The 19,471-nt window shown below is 47.1% G+C and overlaps 1 protein-coding gene across 1 annotated transcript; it reads right to left on the reverse strand.

The window, feature by feature from the left end:
* Positions 1-1,498: 1,498 nt before the first annotated feature.
* Positions 1,499-17,267, reverse strand: LRRC74A (leucine rich repeat containing 74A). Its single transcript, XM_034768466.1, has 10 exons — positions 17,084-17,267; positions 15,477-15,652; positions 14,357-14,464; positions 13,304-13,400; positions 12,786-12,835; positions 10,975-11,056; positions 7,851-7,936; positions 5,193-5,387; positions 4,729-4,824; positions 1,499-1,748 (listed from the first exon to the last, which is right to left on the reverse strand). Exons 1-10 carry the CDS (start codon positions 17,232-17,234, stop codon positions 1,530-1,532), a joined length of 1,260 nt encoding a protein of 419 aa, XP_034624357.1. The 5' UTR covers positions 17,235-17,267; the 3' UTR covers positions 1,499-1,529.
* Positions 17,268-19,471: the final 2,204 nt, after the last annotated feature.

A 19,471-nucleotide genomic window follows, 5' to 3' on the forward strand; every position in this document is an offset into this window, starting at 1 on the left:
CTTTCCTCATCTGTAAAACAGAGATAATACTGACCCATTTTTGTAAAGTGCTTTGAAATCCTTGGATTGAAGATGTCATACAAAGTCACAGAATTATTATTACTAATGATTTTTAGTCATTACTGACCTGAATGAGATTCAAACCATCAGACTAGAGGTTAAAAAAAAAGTTTTTATCTTATTCAGATGTCAGACCCCTGTGAGCCATCCAATCCCCAGCCATGTGTTTCCCCTAAAAACCAGAAAGATTTGCTAAGTAATTCTACATGGAATTAAATGTGTGACTATGGAATGCTCCATTCCACAATACAAGAGGAGACTGCGTGGCCTCTTCTGGAGGGTCCTAACTGGCTGAATTTTCTGCTGAGAAGAAAGCTCATCCCTCCCTGAAGTAGCCCAGAGTTTGTGCACTAGGTGTGGAGAGCAACAGAGGGTCCTGTGGCACCTTTAAGACTAACAGAAGTATTGGAGCATAAGCTTTCGTGGGTAAGAACCTCACTTCATCAGACGCAAGTAATGGAAATTTCCAGAGGCAGGTATAAATCAGTATGGAGATAACAAGGTTAGTTCAATCAGGGAGGGTGAGGTGCTCTGCTAGAAGTTGAGGTGTGAATACCAAGGGAGGAGAAACTGCTTCTGTAGTTGGATAGCCATTCAGAGTCTTTGTTTAATCCTGATCTGATGGTGTCAAATTTGCAAATGAACTGGAGCTCAGCAGTTTCTCTTTGGAGTCTGGTCCTGAAGTTTTTTTGCTGTAAGATGGCTACCTTTACATCTGCTATTGTGTGGCCAGGGAGGTTGAAGTGTTCTCCTACAGGTTTTTGTATATTGCCATTCCTGATATCTGACTTGTGTCCATTTATCCTCTTGCATAGTGACTGTCCAGTATGGCCAATATGCATAGCAGAGGGGCATTGCTGGCACATGGTGGCGTATATAACATTGGTGGACATGCAGGTGAATGAGCCGGTGACGTTGTAGCTGATCTGGTTAGGTCCTGTGATGGTGTTGCTGGTGTAGATATGTGGGCAGAGTTGGCATCGAGGTTTGTTGCATGGATTGGGTCCTGAGTTAGAGTTGTTATGGTGCGGTGCGTGGTTGCTGGTGAGAATATGCTTAAGGTTGGCGGGTTGTCTGTGGGCGAGGACTGGCCTGCCTTCCCAGGTCTGTGAAAGTGAGGGATCATTGTCCAGGATGGGTTGTAGATCACTGATGATGCGTTGGAGAGGTTTAAGCTGAGGACTGTAGGTGATGGCCAGTGGAGTTCTGTTGGTTTCTTTTTTGGGCCTGTCTTGTAGCAGGAGGCTTCTGGGTACACGTCTGGCTCTGTTGATTTGTTTCTTTATTTCCTTGTGTGGGTATTGTAGTTTTGAGAATGCTTGGTGAAGATCTTGTAGGTGTTGGTCTCTGTCTGAGGGGTTGGAGCAGATGCAGTTGTACCTCAGCACTTGGCTGTAGACGATGGATCGTGTGGTGTGTCCAGGGTGGAAGCTGGAGGTATGAAGGTAGGCGTAGCAGTCGGTGGGTTTTCAGTATAGGGTGGAGTTAACGTGGCCATTGCTTATTTGTGTGGAGAGACTATGTAGCCAATCTGGACTGCTCACCTGAATCAGCATCATGGGGTCTGGACGCTGTTCAGGCTTCTTGGAGATGAAGCCTCGAACCCCACCATAGATGACATCTAATTCAGGGTGCACCTGACACACCACGTCCAGCAGCTTGAGGAAGCTTCCATTCACAAGCACATTCTAATGTAGGGGAAAGAGGACACCACACTCAGCACAGACATCCCAGCCATATTGTTCGGCCTGCCTGAGGGTTTAATGAAAGCAAGAAACCGTCTATATTAATGAACCCCATCTTATCTCAATATTAACTGTGCTCCCCATGCCTCAGACCTTCTTTCCTCCCCACACTTCACTTTAGTGGATCCCACTGGGGGCCCAAGACTCTTTAGTGCTTCAGCCTCTGAGCGTATGTTCCCTTTCTTTATCCTCACCACCTATCACCACTTGTGATACACAAAATTTACTTCAGTTTGACACAAGACAAATGTCTGTCAAGCTGAAACACATCTGCCACCTGGCTCAAATAGTCGGTCATCGGAAGATTACTGGGAGATGGTCCCCTCCCCACTTGCTCAACATATGACCTGCTCATTATTGCTTGTCTTTCTGCAGAAAAAAAAAATTAAAACTGATCTAAAGTCAAAGGGGTTAGTTTCTCCAATAATGTCTCTTTACAGTCCACCCTACAGGGACAGGGGAATCTGGGAGGGGGTTGAGTTTCACTTGACACCTAGAATTTTCAGTGCTTTTCGTAAAACTCTGTTTCATTATGTATATAGCCCTGCGCGGATACACAAATGTGTATCCGAATCCGATCCGCTATCCACAAAAATTATCTGCAGATATCCACATCCACAGATATCTGCGGGTTTGCAGGGCTCTACAGTGGGGGCCTGGCTGAGGCGCCAAGGCATCCCTTCCCTCCCCCCCCGCCAGAGCCCAGTTGGAGAGAGCCATGTGGGCAGCTGTGGGGAGCCCACGTGGAGTCAGGGACCCTCCACCTGCCCTCAGCTGGGCGGGGAACCTGGGGGACGGGGACATAGCCAGGGACTGCTCTCAGCCTCTCACCCGCACCGCGAGCAGGTGGAGGGTCCACCACGGCTCCCCACAACTCCCCGGCTGGGCTCCATGCTGTGGAGCTGCCCAGGGGCTGCTTGGGCCCCCCACCCGGGGCAGGTGGAGGGTCTGCTGCGGCTCCCCACAGCTGCCTGCTCTTACTGTGGCTGGGCTGCAGCTCTGAGCCACCCTCCCTCCCCGGATGGAGCCGGGCCGGGGAGAGCCACACTGGCGGCAGACCCTCCACCTGCCCTGGCCGGGAAACCCACGCAGACCCCCACCCAGTGTCCCAGCCCTCTGCCCAGGGCAAGTGGAGGGACCCAGACTCCCCACAGATGCCAGTGTGACTCTCCCCGACCTGGCTCCGGCAGGGAGAGGGGCGGCTCGGAGCTGCAGCCCAGCCACGATAAGATCCGGGCGGGCAGCTGTGGAGAGCCATAGCAGAGGCCCAAGCAGCCCCCACCCAGTGTCCCTGCCCCCCAGGCACCCGCCCAGGGCAGGTGAAGGATCCGTGCCATGGTTCCTCACAGCTGCCCGCCCGGCTCTTACCGTCAAAGTCCTGTGCGGATACAAAATTTGTATCCATATCCATGCTGCTATCCTCAGAAATGGTCCATGGATATAAAGTGGATACCCGCAGTTTTGCAGGGCTCTAAGTATGTAGTGTTGGTTAAAGGTTACATATTGGCAGTATCTGGAGACTAAGAGTTTGGTTTTCAGAGATGCTGAGCAGTTGCAGCGCTCATTGATTTTGATGGAGTAGTGCGGGCTGAGCATTTCTGAAAATCAAACTTAAGTCAACTATCCCCAGAGCAGTTATAGCAAGGACAGCACTAATACAATATTCTATCTTCAGGTTTTATAGCCACCTGTAGGGGGTAAACCTCAATATTGATGCAAAAATAGTTATTAATGAAATCATTATAATTGATTTTTATTATATTAGGTTATTACAAACTTGTCTTTGCCTTTACTGAAATTTTTAAGAGACACTTAAAATGATGTTCATACACATGATGCTTGGAGAATATGAGTGCTCAAATGCTTATTAGTTGCTTATTTGATTATATAAAACATCAAGCTAGGTAAGGAGATTCCTGGAGGCCTCTGCTTTCTGTCAGTGTGACAGGCTTCCAAAGCTCAAGGAAAATAATACCATGTTTATTACCCCAAGTGAAGTTACCAAGACTCTGAAATTCATCTTGATACCTTCTATTTTGCTTTAGTATTTCATACTATTTTCTTTTATCATATGTTTTAGTATTAGTTATTGTGATTCATGTTTTGTATAGAATATTTGATCTGAGTCTTTACTTGCAATTTGTAAGTGGTAGACTGTGTAAAAGAATGTAAGGAGGATTAATGTTTAGGATGTGTTATCCAGAGATAAACTAAGAAATCAGAAAAATGGCCCTTTTCACCCCTTTCCTCTGCAAAGAAAAGAACCTCTTGGTTTCAATCCCATGCAATGGATTCTAGAAAAAATTCTTATTGAAAATGATTTCTCTTATAGACATTCTAAAGTCTTAGTTCTTCAAGTGATAAGGAAACATTTATGATCGGGAAGCAGCGCGGGCCGAGGGATGTACTGGCCGCCGCTTCCCGCAGCCCCCATTGACCTGGAGCAGCGAACCGCGGCCACTGGGAGCTGTGATCGAATGAACCTACGGGCGCCTCAGGTAAACAAACCGCCAGGGGCTTTCCCTGAACAAGCGGCGGCCCTAGTTTGAGAACCACTGCTCTACTATACTGCCCTGGAAGGTCATATTGTAGCATGAGAAGGAGTTTAGCCTCCAAGGCGAACTCATGCTTTGTCCTCTTTTCTGAGATTGCAGTCAAGATGGCCAATTACTGCTAACTGTGATGGTGATATGGATAACAATCTACCAGGAACTAGATTGAGACCTCACAACTTCCACTCATGCCATTGAAGAGCTGTTAAATAGTAACGTTTTGTCATTAGTGGCTGGAGCTGAACTGATACAGGTAACCCAAAAGACAGACCTCAAAGAGTTCTGAAAGAGTTTAGCACTAGAATTCAGGTGGCTCCAAAAGGTTCTAATGTATATATTTTGGGACTCTACCAACCCTAACACCATCTTACTGAGATGTTGATCTCTTCCATCTTGGATTTTGGATTCTTCCTGATGGATGTGACAAGCGCAATGGCACCCTCTACAGTTAGGGGATTATGAGACAGCTGTGGTGGAAGACAAATGGAAAAAAATTAGGAGGAGAATTTCACTTCCTGATAATAAGTGTGGGTGTATCTCTTTCCCCCTCAGTTTAGACTTTAGGAGGGTCATGGCCCAACTGTGCCCTTTCAACAAGTTTATCTTCATTATCTGTCCATCTTGTCACCTTCCCATTAAACTCTGCAAAGCCAACTACAGGAATAGATTCTGGTCACCTCCTTCTTCTCCTCCTTTGCCTGTCTCTTGCTTAGCACAAAACCAATTGCTTTCCATTTCAGCTTAGGCAGCTCATATCAGAGTTTTCCTCACACCCTGGCTCAGGGTTTTACACCCTCTTCCCTTACTCATAGCCCAATTCAGGCTTTGTCTTTACCTTCAGGATTTTGAGATTTCCATTGACCTCTAGCCCCTTGGCCAGCTTCCCAGCCCCTTCATTGTTGATATGGTTGCTGCTGATGTCCAGTTGGACCAGAATGTTGTTAAGTTTGAGAGCTTCTCCAAGGGCCAGAGCCCCTTCATTCCCAAAGCCATTCCATGAGAGGTCAAGTATCTTCAGCGTTCCATTGACCTCCAGAAAGAGAAGAGAAATCACCACTGGCATCACAGCCATTGCAAATCCAGCTGATGCATCAATCTATTCCTCCTGTGAAGCCCCCTTTCATGACTGAGGCAGTGAACCAACTGGGGACTTAAGAGCTCTGCCTGCTTCTTCACTGTTGTCTTTGCCAGATAGAATTCCACTTATGTCAGTGGCCTCACAGCAGAACCTAGCAAATGCCAGCTGGGGCTCCAGCAGTGTGAGTTTCCTCACAGATGTGACCTACCAGTGCCAGCCCTGAGCACAGTGATGCAAAATTCTTCCCAGCAGTGCTGAGTGGAACTGCACCTGTGTGAGCTAACCAGGGCCAGCCCACAGCCCACTGGTGTGAACTTCCTCCCAGCACTGACGGTCAGTGCCCTCTAGGACTACATTTGTGTGAGCTACCAAATCCTGCCCAGACTTCAGTGATGTGAGCTTCCTCTCAGCACTGCCCTATTATTACCAGCGGAGACTCCCCACTAAAGGCTTTCTCTCAGAGGTGCCCTTTACATGCTACTCTGAAAATAGGTGATTATAAAAAGGCCAAGCAGCACCCATGAAGCAGTACATTGGAGAGGGAGGTGCTGTGCCTGAATAGATTCATAGATTCTAGGACTAGAAGGGACCTCGAGAGGTCATCAAGTCCAGTCTCCTGCCCTCATGGCAGGATCAAATACTGTCTAGACCATCCCCGATAGATATTTATCTAACCTACTCTTAAATATCTCCAGAGATGGAGATTCCACAACCTCCCTAGGCAATTTATTCTAGTGTTTAACCACCCTGACAGTTAGGAACTTTTTCCTAATGTCCAACCTAAACCTCCCTTGCTGCAGTTTAAGCCCATTGCTTCTTGTTCTATCCTTCGAGGCTAAGGTGAACAAGTTTTCTCCCTCCTCCTTATGACACCCTTTTAGATACCTGAAAACTGCTATCATGTCCCCTCTCAGTCTTTTCTTTTCCAAACTAAACAAACCCAATTCTTTCAGCTTTCCTTCATAGGTCATGTTCTCAAGACCTTTAATCATTCTTGTTGCTCTTCTCTGGACCCTCTCCAATTTCTCCACATCTTTCTTGAAATGCGGTGCCCAGAACTGGACACAATACTCCAGTTGAGGCCTAACCAGCGCAGAGTAGAGCGGAAGAATGACTTCTCGTGTCTTGCTCACAACACACCTGTTAATGCATCCCAGAATCATGTTTGCTTTTTTTGCAACAGCATCACACTGTTGACTCATATTTAGCTTGTGGTCCACTATAACCCCTAGATCCCTTTCTGCCGTACTCCTTCCTAGACAGTTTCTTCCCATTCTGTATGTGTGAAACTGATTGTTCCTTCCTAAGTGGAGCACTTTGCATTTGTCTTTGTTAAACTTCATCCTGTTTGCCTCAAACTATTTCTCCAATTTGTCCAGATCATTTTGAATTATGACCTTATCCTCCAAAGCAGTTGCAATCCCTCCCAATTTAGTATCATCCGCAAACTTAATAACTGTACTTTCTATGCCAATATCTAAGTCATTGATGAAGATATTGAACAGAGCCGGTCCCAAAACAGACCCCTGCGGAAGCCCACTTGTTATACCTTTCCAGCAGGATTGGGAACCATTAATAACTACTCTCTGAGTACCGTTATCCAGCCAGTTATGCACCCCCCTTATAGTAGCCCCATCTAAGTGGTATTTGCCTAGTTTATTGATAAGAATATAATGCAAGACCATATTGAATGCCTTACTAAAGTCTATGTATACCACATCCACCGCTTCTCCCTTATCCACAAGATTCGTTATCCTATCAAAGAAAGCTATCAGATTGGTTTGACATGATTTGTTCTTTACAAATCCATGCTGGCTATTCCCTATCACCTTACCACCTTCCACATGTTTGCAGATGATTTCCTTAATTACTTGCTCCATTATCTTCCCTTGCACATAAGTTAAACTAACTGGTCTGTAGAATCCTGGGTTGTTTTTATTTCCCTTTTCATGAATCATGTTTGCCATTGCCATTACGTCATCATCAGACAGACTTTGGCTCAGGGATGTGTGATGTTTGAGAGAGTGGGTAGGGAGGGGAATCTGTGCCTCTGCCCAATGAGGGATCTCTGAATCAGATTAATCTAAAGTAAACTAAAGCTTGACAGGCGAGAAGCCTAGATGAGGGGTCACTGGGAGTTTGTGTCATAGAAGACCCCTTTGTCAGAGGAGGGTATGGATGGGAGTATCTGTTGTTTCTCTGTTGCTTGGTTTTGAGTGTTGCCTAAAGTTGACCCCTCTGTAAAATTAGAGGGGCATAGGTTATTGGCAAACACAGGAAGTTGAATGGCTAGTGATGATATGAAAGAACCATTAGCAGAACAAGGGCAGATCCGTACATGCCAGGACATGCCAACTTTCCAAGCTCAGCTAACAATCAGGGTCAGTCATATCACTGTTCAGGAGGGAGGCTTACTCTGAGACCAGCACCCAGTGCCACAGCCCCCTTCATCCGCAAGTGGTTCCAGCTCAGGTTCAGAAACTCCAGTGCTTCATTGTTGGCTGAGGAAGAGGAAAAGAGATGTTAGCTGAAGAAGGAGAATGAACAGAAATGCATTTTAAAAGGGACTAGAGATTCATGTTATTGAAGGAGTGGTGAGACATGAGGTAATCCCAGGCACACACCATACAATACATGCTACAAATGAACACATATAGAGAAATAATATAGCTAGACACACGTGGTAAGCACGCTCACAGACAGATTCACACAGTCTCTCTCTCACTCAACCACACCCACATACACTTGCAGTTACTACACACAGAGCTGCATACAGATACATGTACAAATACATGCAAATATATTCATACAAAGACGCTCCATTTCTCCACCTCCCAAGACACTAGACACAGACTGCAGAAACAGGCTACAGACACTATTAGGGATCTTAAAGGAATAATAACACATCCTATATTAGAGAAACAACCTGCTGTTGCTACCCTCCGTATTGATTCCACACTCGACACTACTGCTGCCATCCCCACTAATAACACCCCCATCACTGATACATGATAGTGATACCAGGGACCACTGCCCCTTCCTCCAGTGGGAATCTGATAGTGGCCTGAGCACCAAATACTCCTCTTGTAAGGTGTGTGTGACAGACGGACAATTTCCTGCAATGTCATGAATGAACTTTATTCATTTAAGTTAAACCTTATTAAATTAGATTCAATGCCTTTGTGGTCCATTGTATTAAATATGCAGTTGTGTATGTGTTAGTGGGGAATTATCTGTAACTTCTCTAAGGAGACTGACTAATGCCCTCTATGGAAGGGATTAGAAACTTCAAAGGGCCTTTTGGAATAATACATGTAGAGTGGATTTCCTAGGAAGTACCAGGGATTAAGGGGAATGCAAATGACCTACTTGGAATCCATCCTTTTGAGCCCTGTCCAGAGAGGAAAACCCATTGTCTACTAATTACCTGCTCCTGGAAATTCTCGATCAAAGACCCCTGAACTGTATAAAGGGTGGACTAAACATGTTATGAGTGTGCTTGTTCTGAGCTGAAGCTGTGATGAATTTGAAATCACAAAAAAAACCCTGGTGGAGATTGAAGGATTGCTCCTGCCAGAGGCCATGTAAGGGTTGGGGTGATCTCTGATAAAATGATTGGCATGCATGTAGGTTCCTCTATTGTTTTTAATGTTTTCTCTGTAATGCTTTGACCTTAAGAATCAAATAGGTTTGCTCAGAAAGAACTGTATGGTAACTTATAGCTGTGGGCAGTCACACCGTTAACCATCTCTGAAGAGAAAGTAAACGTGTGTGCTTGGGCAGCCTGTTTCTACCTGGTAGTAGCTCGGTCAGAACGAAGTGAGATACAGGAAAGACAACAGTTGGGGAGCTGGAGGCCTGGGAGAGGGTGCCCTGGTTGGACCACTGAGGGGAAATACAGGTGCAGTTGCCCTGAGCTGTGACAGTGTGCAGTGGAGCTCTCTGAGTTGGTAGCTGGTCCTGTGAGGCCCAACGGTGCTCTGTACAAGGGGAGAGCATGAAATAGCCTATGCTCCAGATGCTTTTTGGAGCAGGACAGGCCCAGCAACGTTCTGAGGGCTATCAACCTGATCAGAAAAGCAGAGATGCCACTGAAGAGCAGCTTAAGTTCCAGAGCCTGGATTCCTCCACCAAACAATTGCTAAGAGACCAAGAAAAAAGGGTTGCTACAAATCCATCAACAACATGAACTGACTTGCAGCAGGTGAAACCTGCCTCTGTTTTAACTCTAGCCAGAGCCTCCGTGCTCACCAGAGAATCTGAAGAGCAGAGAATATGTTGGTGATGCAAGGTACGTCTCCACTTCGAGCTGGAGGTGTAATTTTCAGCTCGAGGAGGCAGAAGAAAACAGTTTCTCTGGCTTATGCAAAAAACATATTACACTGGACGGGTGAGGGAAGGGAGATGGTTAATACTAGTGGACGCTCACTTTCTGTAACAGATGGGTGGGATTCTCCCTCCTACACACACAAAAAAGCAAGACGCACTCTGCCTGCAGCTGATTAGCAAGCAAATAGAAATTCAACCCTTTGTGTCAGATATACACAGCTGTATGTGTGCCTGTGCCAGTCCAGCTGCAAAGCATGGCACATGGTGGCAATTTTACTCAGGGTAGGATGTGTGTGAATCCATTAGTGCTGTGTGTGAATCCATTAGTGAGAGAGGAGTCCTGCTACAGTGTTGGGAAATGACCTCTGATTGGGGCAAGAGGCTGGCTGCCAACAAGTTCCTATCTGATTTTATGATGATTCTCCATGGACAGCAGTTTGGATCCCAACAGCTGGCAGGTTTGTCCAACTTAAAAAAAATCTATTACAAATGGTTTTTCATCTTTTCATTTTGTGCCTCAGTGGAGCTGGAAGGAAGGACATTTATTTCCATGGGAGAGCTGGGCTCAGACACAGCTTCTGCTTGCTCTGTGAAGGCCCCTGTTTATCTTTAGACCCCATTTTCCCACTGGATTAAATGAGGCACAAACACAGTCCCTTCTCACTCATCACAGGATTGAATTTATCGGTCTTCTAAATACCCAGGCTGATCTTAATAGTAAATCCATGATGGTGGAAACACTGAATCAGGAAAATGAAAGTGTTATTTGGACCAAAGAAAGGATTTCAGTATAGTTTAAGGGAGCACTGTGTGGTTAAAAAGCATACATTTGCTGCCAAGGGGTCACTGTGATAGACAGGCAGAAATACTAAGAGAAAGAGAGAGATTTATAAAGGTCTTTCCCTGTGACACTATTAGCACCCGAGATTTGGATTTTGGCAAATTGAGAAGTCTCAGCCCCAAGGAAGTTGAGAGAGTCACCCAAAGCGATATGGAGTTAAGGGTGAATCAGTGGCCAAGCCAGGAGGGTTAAAGCCGTAGCTCTCAGTCCTTTACAGTAGCCATCAAGCCCCACAACCTTCTTGTGGTAAAATGTAAGAAAAGTGGTGGATTCACTTCTGCATCAGGGCTGGCCCCCAGAGGTCTCTAAGGGAAAGGATGCCTGTACTGACTGCCCAGCTGGCTCTGTGGAAGTAATGATTGGAATTACCCAACATCTGTCCCAGATGCTCTCCTCCCTTCTCAGAGAACTCATTGTGGCTGAGGTCCAGCTCCTTCACTCGGTAATTGCCCTATGGATAGAAATGATGCAGAGAGAATCAGATCTTCCATCCAGCTGCAGTCAGCTGCCATCCTAAGTCCCCAGAAGAGAATGAAATATAGGCTCTCAGCTATTCAAGTGCACAGCAGTTTGTCAGCACAGAGCAGGGCCGGCTCCAGGCACCAGCTTGTCAAGAAGGTGCTTGAGGCAGCCACTCCGGAGAGGGGCGGCACGTCCAGCTATTCAGCGGTAATTCGGCGGACGGTCCCTCACTCCAGCTCGGGTCGTAGGACCTCCCGACGAATTGCCACCGCAGATCACGATCGCGGCGCTTTTTTTTTTTTTTGCTGCTTGGGGCGGCCAAAACCCTGGAGCCGGCCCTGCCACGGAGATAGAGGATTATGATTCCCAGAACAAAGCAGGTTTGTCAGTCTTTTAACATTGTATTTTTTCCTCATGAAACAGAGGAGTCAAAGCAGCTAGGCACAGTAATAACAAATGCTGTTCAAACTTCACTCTCACACTCTGTTTATGGACCCAGTCCTGTTCTGCAGCACACCCTGCTATTCCAGTTCGGTCCCCATATTCCTCCTCTACCAATGCGCCTCATTCCAATCCTGACCTATAGCACTTTGTGTTACAAATTCAGATCCTGGGCAGAAATGTCCAGTGCTGCCAAATTGTGTAATGGTTTTTGTGATAGAGAATAAACTGAGAAAGGCACTAAACTTCTTTTTACTTCTGACTTTCAAAGTGATTTAAAATCAGACCACTTATGTTTCTTGAAAGCTTTGCATCCCCAAAATCCCCTTCTGTACTCCTGTTACGCACTCCAGAGGGTTCATCTCCTAGCCAGACCCCAAGAATTGTCCTGAGAACACATTAACCTGGTACACACTTCTCCGTGTCCTCCTAGCCTGTCTCCTTTCTAAAGCGAGTGACAAGCATTCACCAGACTTATGTCAGGAAATCATGTGGGCACTAGTTGGTGGGAATCAAACCAAGTAAGTAAGGGCTTTAAAATGGGGAGAGCCCTTAATTAAGGCTACAATTTTATCACAGCTATTTTTAGTAAAAGTCATGGACAGGTCATGGGCAATAACCAAAAAGTCATGGCCTGTGTCCTGTCCATGACTTTTTACTAAAAATACCCCTAACTAAATCTTAGGTGCTAGGGACGGTAGGCGCTCCTGCGGATGCTGCGGGGGATGTTCCGGGGGATGCTGCTGCTCCGGGGGTGTGAGGGTGGCGTCCAGGGCCCCGCTGCTGCTGGGGTGGGATGGCCTGGGGTCCTGCCAATGCTGTTGCTATGGGGGGCAGCTTGGGGCCCTGCTGCTGCGGGGGGTGGAGTGGCCCAGGACTCCGCCAACGCTGCTGCTGGGGTTGGGGTGGCCCAGGGCTCCACCGCTGCCCGGGGCCCTGCTGCCACTGATGTTGGGGGGGGGGGGTCAGGGCGCTGCTGCTGCAGCTCCTGGAGAGCTGCTCCAGGGCAGCACCCGGGACTAGCTGCCTGGGGCCACCTGAGCAGTGGCCAGTGCAGCTGACGCCAGGGCTGCCCCAGCTGCTTGGGCGGCCCTGGAGTCAGCTGCACCGGCCGCTGCAGAAGTCATGGAGGTCCTGGAATGTCACGGAATCTGTGACTTCCGTGACCTCCGTGAAAGTTTTGCAGCCTTAGGACTGTGAATGGTTCTGTGCAGAAACCTGCTTCCTGCCAGGCCCACTCTCCCCTCCACCTCCTCCCTGCTTGGCAAATTACTTACCACTAGTGCCTCGGCAAAGTACTGTGCAGTTTCCTCCCTAAAGTTGTTTCCTGCAGAGGAGAAGCATGTGTTAACAGAGCCCAAAGGTCTCCTTTGTGACATTGCATTGTGTCTGGGAGAACTTCCTGGGCTGGCTGGAATGGCATCCCATAATAATGAAGAACAAATAGGGTTGAAAGAGGTTACCTCCACACTTTCTCTTCTTTTGACTTTCTTACTAATGTTGTCTTAGGACTCACAGAGCACTCAGACATTGCCTAGCTGAGGGCCACACCGAAATTGCTCAGAGGTGGCTGTAGTTCAGAGGTGCTCTATGTATACAGGGCCAGATCCTTATTTTGGTATGAATATAAGTATAAATCTAGACTTCACTGGATTTACACCAGAGTACATATACATGAGAGCAGAATCTGGCCCATAGTCTATAACGTGCTTTCAGGATGAGAAGAGCTATAGAAGTGAAAATGTTATCATATCAATCTCCTACTCCGCCACCTTCTTATAATATATGGACCCACCTGAGAGCTGAACAGCCCGGAGACTAGAAATATTATCCAGGAACATCCTGGAGATGGCTTCCGCTCCTTCTGTGCCAATGTGATTATTGGAGATGTTCTGAAAGGGAAGTATCAAGCATATGAAAGGAACCCCCCCTCCCCAGAATAGAGCTGCTTTTATTGTTGTTTGTGGCTGAATGTGCAAGAAAGGCCAAGAGAATCCAAGACCAGCAGGACAGAGGCAACTAGTCAGGCAGGGTCACTCCTAGACAGTAATTAAAACCAAAGGTTTCCTTCTTTTTTGATACTTGTATGTGCAACCTCAGCTCCTTCGTAATAGGAGACAACAACTTCACTGAGGTCTTGGTCTTCAAAGAACCAGCAGTTACTTTGTCAAAGATCTTCTTTGACGCAACACAAAGCCCAAGACCTTACAAAATCCATTCCATATGCCCCCAATTTTGGATACTGGAAATGTTACTTAGACCATATATAAAAAGTAATTTCGTATTCCTCTCTTAGTCTCTTCAGAAGGGCTTCCACATACCCTGTTGGAGCATGAAAGTCTCCAACACAGAACATTTTCTCCATTGGCTAACCATACTGTAGAAGGATTTATTTATGAGAAAGAAGGTAATCATTTTGTGTGTTTCTGTAAATTAAATAAATAATTCCATAGCACCAGTGAGCCTATCATGCTCTCACTATTTTGCTTTTCTGCAGCTCATACTTTTTAAACTAGAGGGGCACAAAAATTATGACATTCAGAATGAGAATTTTTTTGTGAGGAGGCAATTAGAACTTGGAAACTAATTAACTGATTTTCTTGAAACTCAGAAAATTCAAAATTTCCTCAGATATTTTGTGCAGAAAATCTGAGGCAGATACTATTGTTTTATATTAAAAATGCAGCATATGATTTGGTACAGCACAAGGTGGGGATACGAGAACTGAAAGATCAATGGTCTGCCCCAGTAAGGAAGGATACTGGATGAGATGACTAATGGTGGGAGCTTGTATGTCTCCTATATTGCCATGTTCCAGTGTGTTAGAACTAGGAGGAAAATTGAATACCAGCTCTTGAATGTAGCAGTTCTCTCGCAGCATCTGTACCAGACACATGACTCCTTCAGCCAGGATCCAGTTATCTTCCAGCTCCAGATGAGTGATGGTTGTGTTGGACTAAAACAGCCCAAACAAGACAGAGAGAGACAGAGAATTGCTGGAATGTTAGTGAAATGGGCAATGTCCTTGGTGTAATTTACGCAGTCCCTGTATATCTCCCATGTAAGGCACTGCAGGAACTGTGCCTAACATAACTGTGGTCAGTGAAAAAGGGCAGAGCTGGGGCTGAGGGTGCTGGGACATGAAAGAGACTTGGTTAAGTGGTGTAGCTTCCAAGTGACTCATGCTCTGCACTGCTATTATGGGAGAACCAGGTTCAATTCCCAATCTTAGGTTCCCTGGGCCTGCCCAGTGGTTAGCAGAGAACCAGGGTTGGATCAATCTTGCTGTCTTACTCCCTGGGCCTGTAAGGGGTAGGAGTGCTGGAAAATCAGGCCCTGTGGGGGCTTGTAGGACCCTTCTACAGTCAGCAAAGAGGTTCCTTTTTTTGGTTGGAAGGTTAGTGGCTGCAACAGCTTTGATAAATTAATAAGACACCAGGGCCAGATGGTATTCACCAAAGAGTTCTGAAGGAACTCAAATATGAAACTGCTGAACTACTAACTGTGCTATGTAACCTATCATTTAAATTGGATTTTGTCAGATGACTGGAGGATAGTTAATGGCACACTAATTTTTAAAAAAAGGCTCCAGAGGCGATCCTGGCAATTCCAGGCCAATAAGCCTAACTTCTGTACCAGGAAAACTGGTTGAAACTATAGTAAAGAACAGAATGATCAGACATACAGATGAACATGATTTGTTGGGGAAGAGTCAACATGGCTTTTGTAAAGGGAAATCATGCCTCACCAATCTATTAGACCATTGGTCTGATCCAGTATGGTGGTTCTTATGTTCTGTGTAGAGGGTTAGAAATGCTGGGGTTTCTCAGGGCTCCTACAAGGATAATGTAGATTTACCCACCCCTCCCCACACACACTAAATAATAGCCTCCAAAATTTTGAGAGGCCCAGTATGCCTCTGGGCTTTGAGTTGACACCACTACTTCCATCCTTGATCAGGTACTCACCACCAGTGCGATGGCAATGGCTTTGGCACCTTGGGGTCCTAGACCATGATGGTTCAGGTTCATGTAAGGCTCCTCCATGTTCCGAAGGAAGTAAGAGACAGGCACCACCCCCACCAGTTTGCAAGCTTCTAGATATAGCTCTGCACCCTTCATGGTTGCAAAGGACCTCTCGGTATCTATAGAAACAAAGGGGGTTTGTGAGCAGTGTACTCAGTGTCCCGTCTCTCTCCCCCCCTCACTGCAGCTATTTCTTCACCTGCAGAGGGAACTGGTTGATTCCTTGCTGGGGTCCATAGGTTACCTCATGAGGAAGGGCTAGAAGGCATGAGCCTAGCAACCCCCCAGAAGAGTCAAGCTAGTAAGAATCTCTGTGCATTTCTCCCTTTTGCCCAGGGTTGGCCTTGCAATTTGATGGAAGGAGAGATTAGGATCACGTGAGAAGTTCTCTCCCCCTCAACTGTGATGATGGGGTAGACTGGGACAGCCCAAGAGTCGCCAGGCTTGCAGGGAGCCAAGAAGCCACTTGTGCTTTTTGTGCTCATGAGACCCTCACTCCACATGTTGTCAGATTCATTAATCAAATTCAACCTTTCAGTCAACAGGGCACGCTAGATTCAGGGGCTGGGTTTTTTGTGGCTGGCCTATGTCTAATTTTGCCTTGTTGAGCTAAGCTGACGGCAAATGGAATTCCACAGGATAAGAATAAGATCTCTGCTCTTAAGGACATCTGTTTCTGGGACAACTTATCCTGAACCCACTCCTTCTATGTTTGACTGTCAGAAACATGCTTTGGTTTCTAATGTCTAACTCCAGAAACCTGGAATGTGACTAAATCATTCCAGGTCTAAACAAGCACTTCTGACATGAGGCAAGGAAGCCTTATTTTATTTATTTTAAGTGAAGCCTATGGCAGATGGTGCCAGAGGACACTGGTCAACCCGCAGCACATTGGCTTACAAATGGCAGAAAGAAACTGTGTGTTCTCATCATCTTGGCCACTGGAAGTTGCTGACACAGCTGCAGTAGAACAGACCAGGACAGCTGATGGCTGCATTTCCGTAAAAACCTGTCATTTGGACTTTCTTCATCAAACCTAGTATTTAGAGGTTGTATTCTCCGTATTGCTATATTTATGCAATGGTTTAACCTCAGCACAAACTCCACTCTAGTTTTGCCAGTTATATTTGAGGACTCTCCCAAACATCTTCTTTTCTTAGATTCTTCTGGGTTTTAATTTTCTTTCTTTCTCCTTTCAATTTATAGTACATTAACGAAGTGCCGATCCTAGGCTCCAGACACCTTTGCCATATATAAAAATGAGCAGAGTTTGATTAACAAGCCATTTACTAGCTACAGGGCTAAACCCACTAGCTAGAGAATGATACTAAATATAAGAGGGGCTCCACCATCATGATCTAGAGACAGAGCCCTTGGTGAGAAGTCCATCCTTTTCCTACCCATACTGCTGGAAAATGGGAAGGGTGCTGGGATTCCTAATAGGGCAGTGTCCTTGGTCCCCTGCTCGGGGACTCCACTTCTTGTTAAAAGGTGCTGCACTGACTGTGAAGGAAAGGGTTTAGTTGGAAGTGTGGCCAGCAAATGCTCACCTTCAATCTCTAGGTCTGTGTCAGAGCTATCTGCTCTCATCTTTTCCTCTGCTGGGCTGTTGGATTGGTCAGCAAGAAACAGGGATTCCACAGACAGGCTGCCCTCAGACATATCCTCATTCTGGTCTGGAATGAAACTGATCTGCTTCATTCTGTGAATGCAAACTTAAAGCATACGCAACACCCCACAAGACACTGCAGAGAGAACCTTTTTCTCCCTTCACTGAATCCCAGGGCCCCCTTAAAAATGTTTCAGGTACTTTCTTCCCCAGCCCCAAATCTATGTGCATCCCTTCACTGCACTATACTTACTTGGAAGCTGTCACTGGTGTTTGGATGTTCTCACTTGAGCAGTTGGAGGCGCCTGGACTCCCAATGGACTCCCATCTTTTAGAGCAAACTCTCCAATAAGCCAGAAGCCCAATTTTATGAAGGGCTATTTGTTCTCTCACACTAGTCGTTTACTGGTTCTGGTGACCTGATTCTTCCTTCTCCCTGATTTCTGAAACCACCAGTCACTGGCAATCAGATCCTCCCACCCCCTGTCTCCCAGACCTTCTGTTAACCCTCAAGCCAAAACTATGGCAGTTACTTTAAACTTTTCCTTCCCGGGTGGCTTCCTCTCAGCCTGCATGCTGCCTTTGCTATCAGTCTGAGAGGGCTTTGTTGTGTACTTCAAGTGAGGCAGAGGAGAAATGGTTTGAATGACACTGTACACCAGGATTGAGCTGTCACTCAGGAGCAAGACTTGTAATCAGATCCCAGTGGATGTGATACAGCCTCTCTCACCCCCAATTCATAATTTATTTTACAATTAGGGCAAAAGAGAGATTGAAAAACTACCCTATGGGGGAGAATAAAATGATACAAAAGCCCAGAAGAGTAATGTCACCACACCCAATCCTGGCTGACAAGTGGAGGGAAAAGTAGTATATTTATCTTTCTCTTTTTTCACTGTTACCCCTTTGCTGCCTTTTCCTCTGACTTCTTACTTTCCTTTACTGACTGGTTATTGACCTGTAATTTTGTCCCCTTCTCATTCAATATTAAAGCTTGACATGGAATCCACAGTTTAGCTGTCCAGCCACAGACGTATGTAAGAGGATGACTGCCAGCTGGGGCAGGTGACCGCATCTCACTCACTCCACTCAGTTAGCCTCCAGTCCCGACCTTCCCACCTAAGACCCAAGCACTTTCGCCAGACTTTGCTTGTTCCTCGTTAGAGGAGTGGGGCTTAGGACAGAGCACGGGGAGAAAGATGCTCTGCTTCATATGGAAGGCGGAGACCACCTTCGGGAGGAATGCCGGGTGTGGGCAGAGCTGGACTTTATCCCTATGGAAAACCGTATAGGGGGGTTCCGAGGTTAAGGCCCTGAGTTCCGAGACACGTCGGGCTGACATGATTGCCACAAGGAAGGCCACCTTCCATGAGAGGTGCGACCAGGAACATGTGGCCAGGGGTTCGAAGGGGGGCCCCGTGAGATGGGACAAGACCAGGTTGAGGTCCCATTGCGGCAAGGAGGGCCTAGCATACGGGAATGAACGGTCAAGGCCCTTCAGGAAATGAGAGGTCATTGAGTAGGAGAAGACCGAGTGCCCCTGCACCGGCGGGTGAAAGGCCGATATGGCCGCAAGGTGCACCTTAACTGAGGCAGGTGCCAGACCCTGGGCCCTAAGGGATAAAAGGTAGTCCAGGACAAACTGGAGAGGTGCAGAGGAGGGGGAGACTCCACGCTCACTCGCCCACCTGGCGAACCTGGAACACTTCGCCACGTACGTCTGACGCGTGGACGGCTTTCTGCTTTCCAGGAGGACTCGCTTTACCTGCTCTGAACACCTGTTCTCCTCCTCATTCAGCCATGGAGCAGCCACGCTGCCAGGTGGAGCGCGGCCAGATTGGGATGGAGGAGGCGCCCCCCCGTCCTGGGAGAGGAGGTCCGGGCAGAGTGGCAGTGCCCTCAGGGGGGCCGCCATGTGCTGGCCAGCCCACGCCGGGACTATGAGAATGACTCTTGCCTTATCCGCTTTCACCTTCTGAAGGACCATGGAGATGAGGGGGAATGGGGGGAAAGGCATAAAGGAGCTGTCCCGAGCAGCTCAGGAGGAACGCGTCGGAGATTGCACCTTCCCCCACCCCTCCCCTGGAGCAGAACTGGGGGCAACGCTGGTTCTGGCAGGTTGCAAACAGGTCGATCTGGGGAGCTCCCCACTCTTGGAAGAGCTGGTGAGTGACCTCCGAGTGGAGGGACCACTCATACTGGGGGGAGAAGACCCTGCTGAGGCGATCTGCTTGCGTATTGCGGACACCTGGGAGGTGAGCCGCCCTCAGGGAGATATCGTGGGCTATACAGAACTCCCATAGGGTCAGGGCTTCCCGGCAGAGGGCTC

This window comes from Trachemys scripta, chromosome 4 (assembly GCF_013100865.1).
Source record: "Trachemys scripta elegans isolate TJP31775 chromosome 4, CAS_Tse_1.0, whole genome shotgun sequence".
In the NCBI taxonomy this organism is placed as follows: Eukaryota; Metazoa; Chordata; order Testudines; family Emydidae; genus Trachemys; species Trachemys scripta.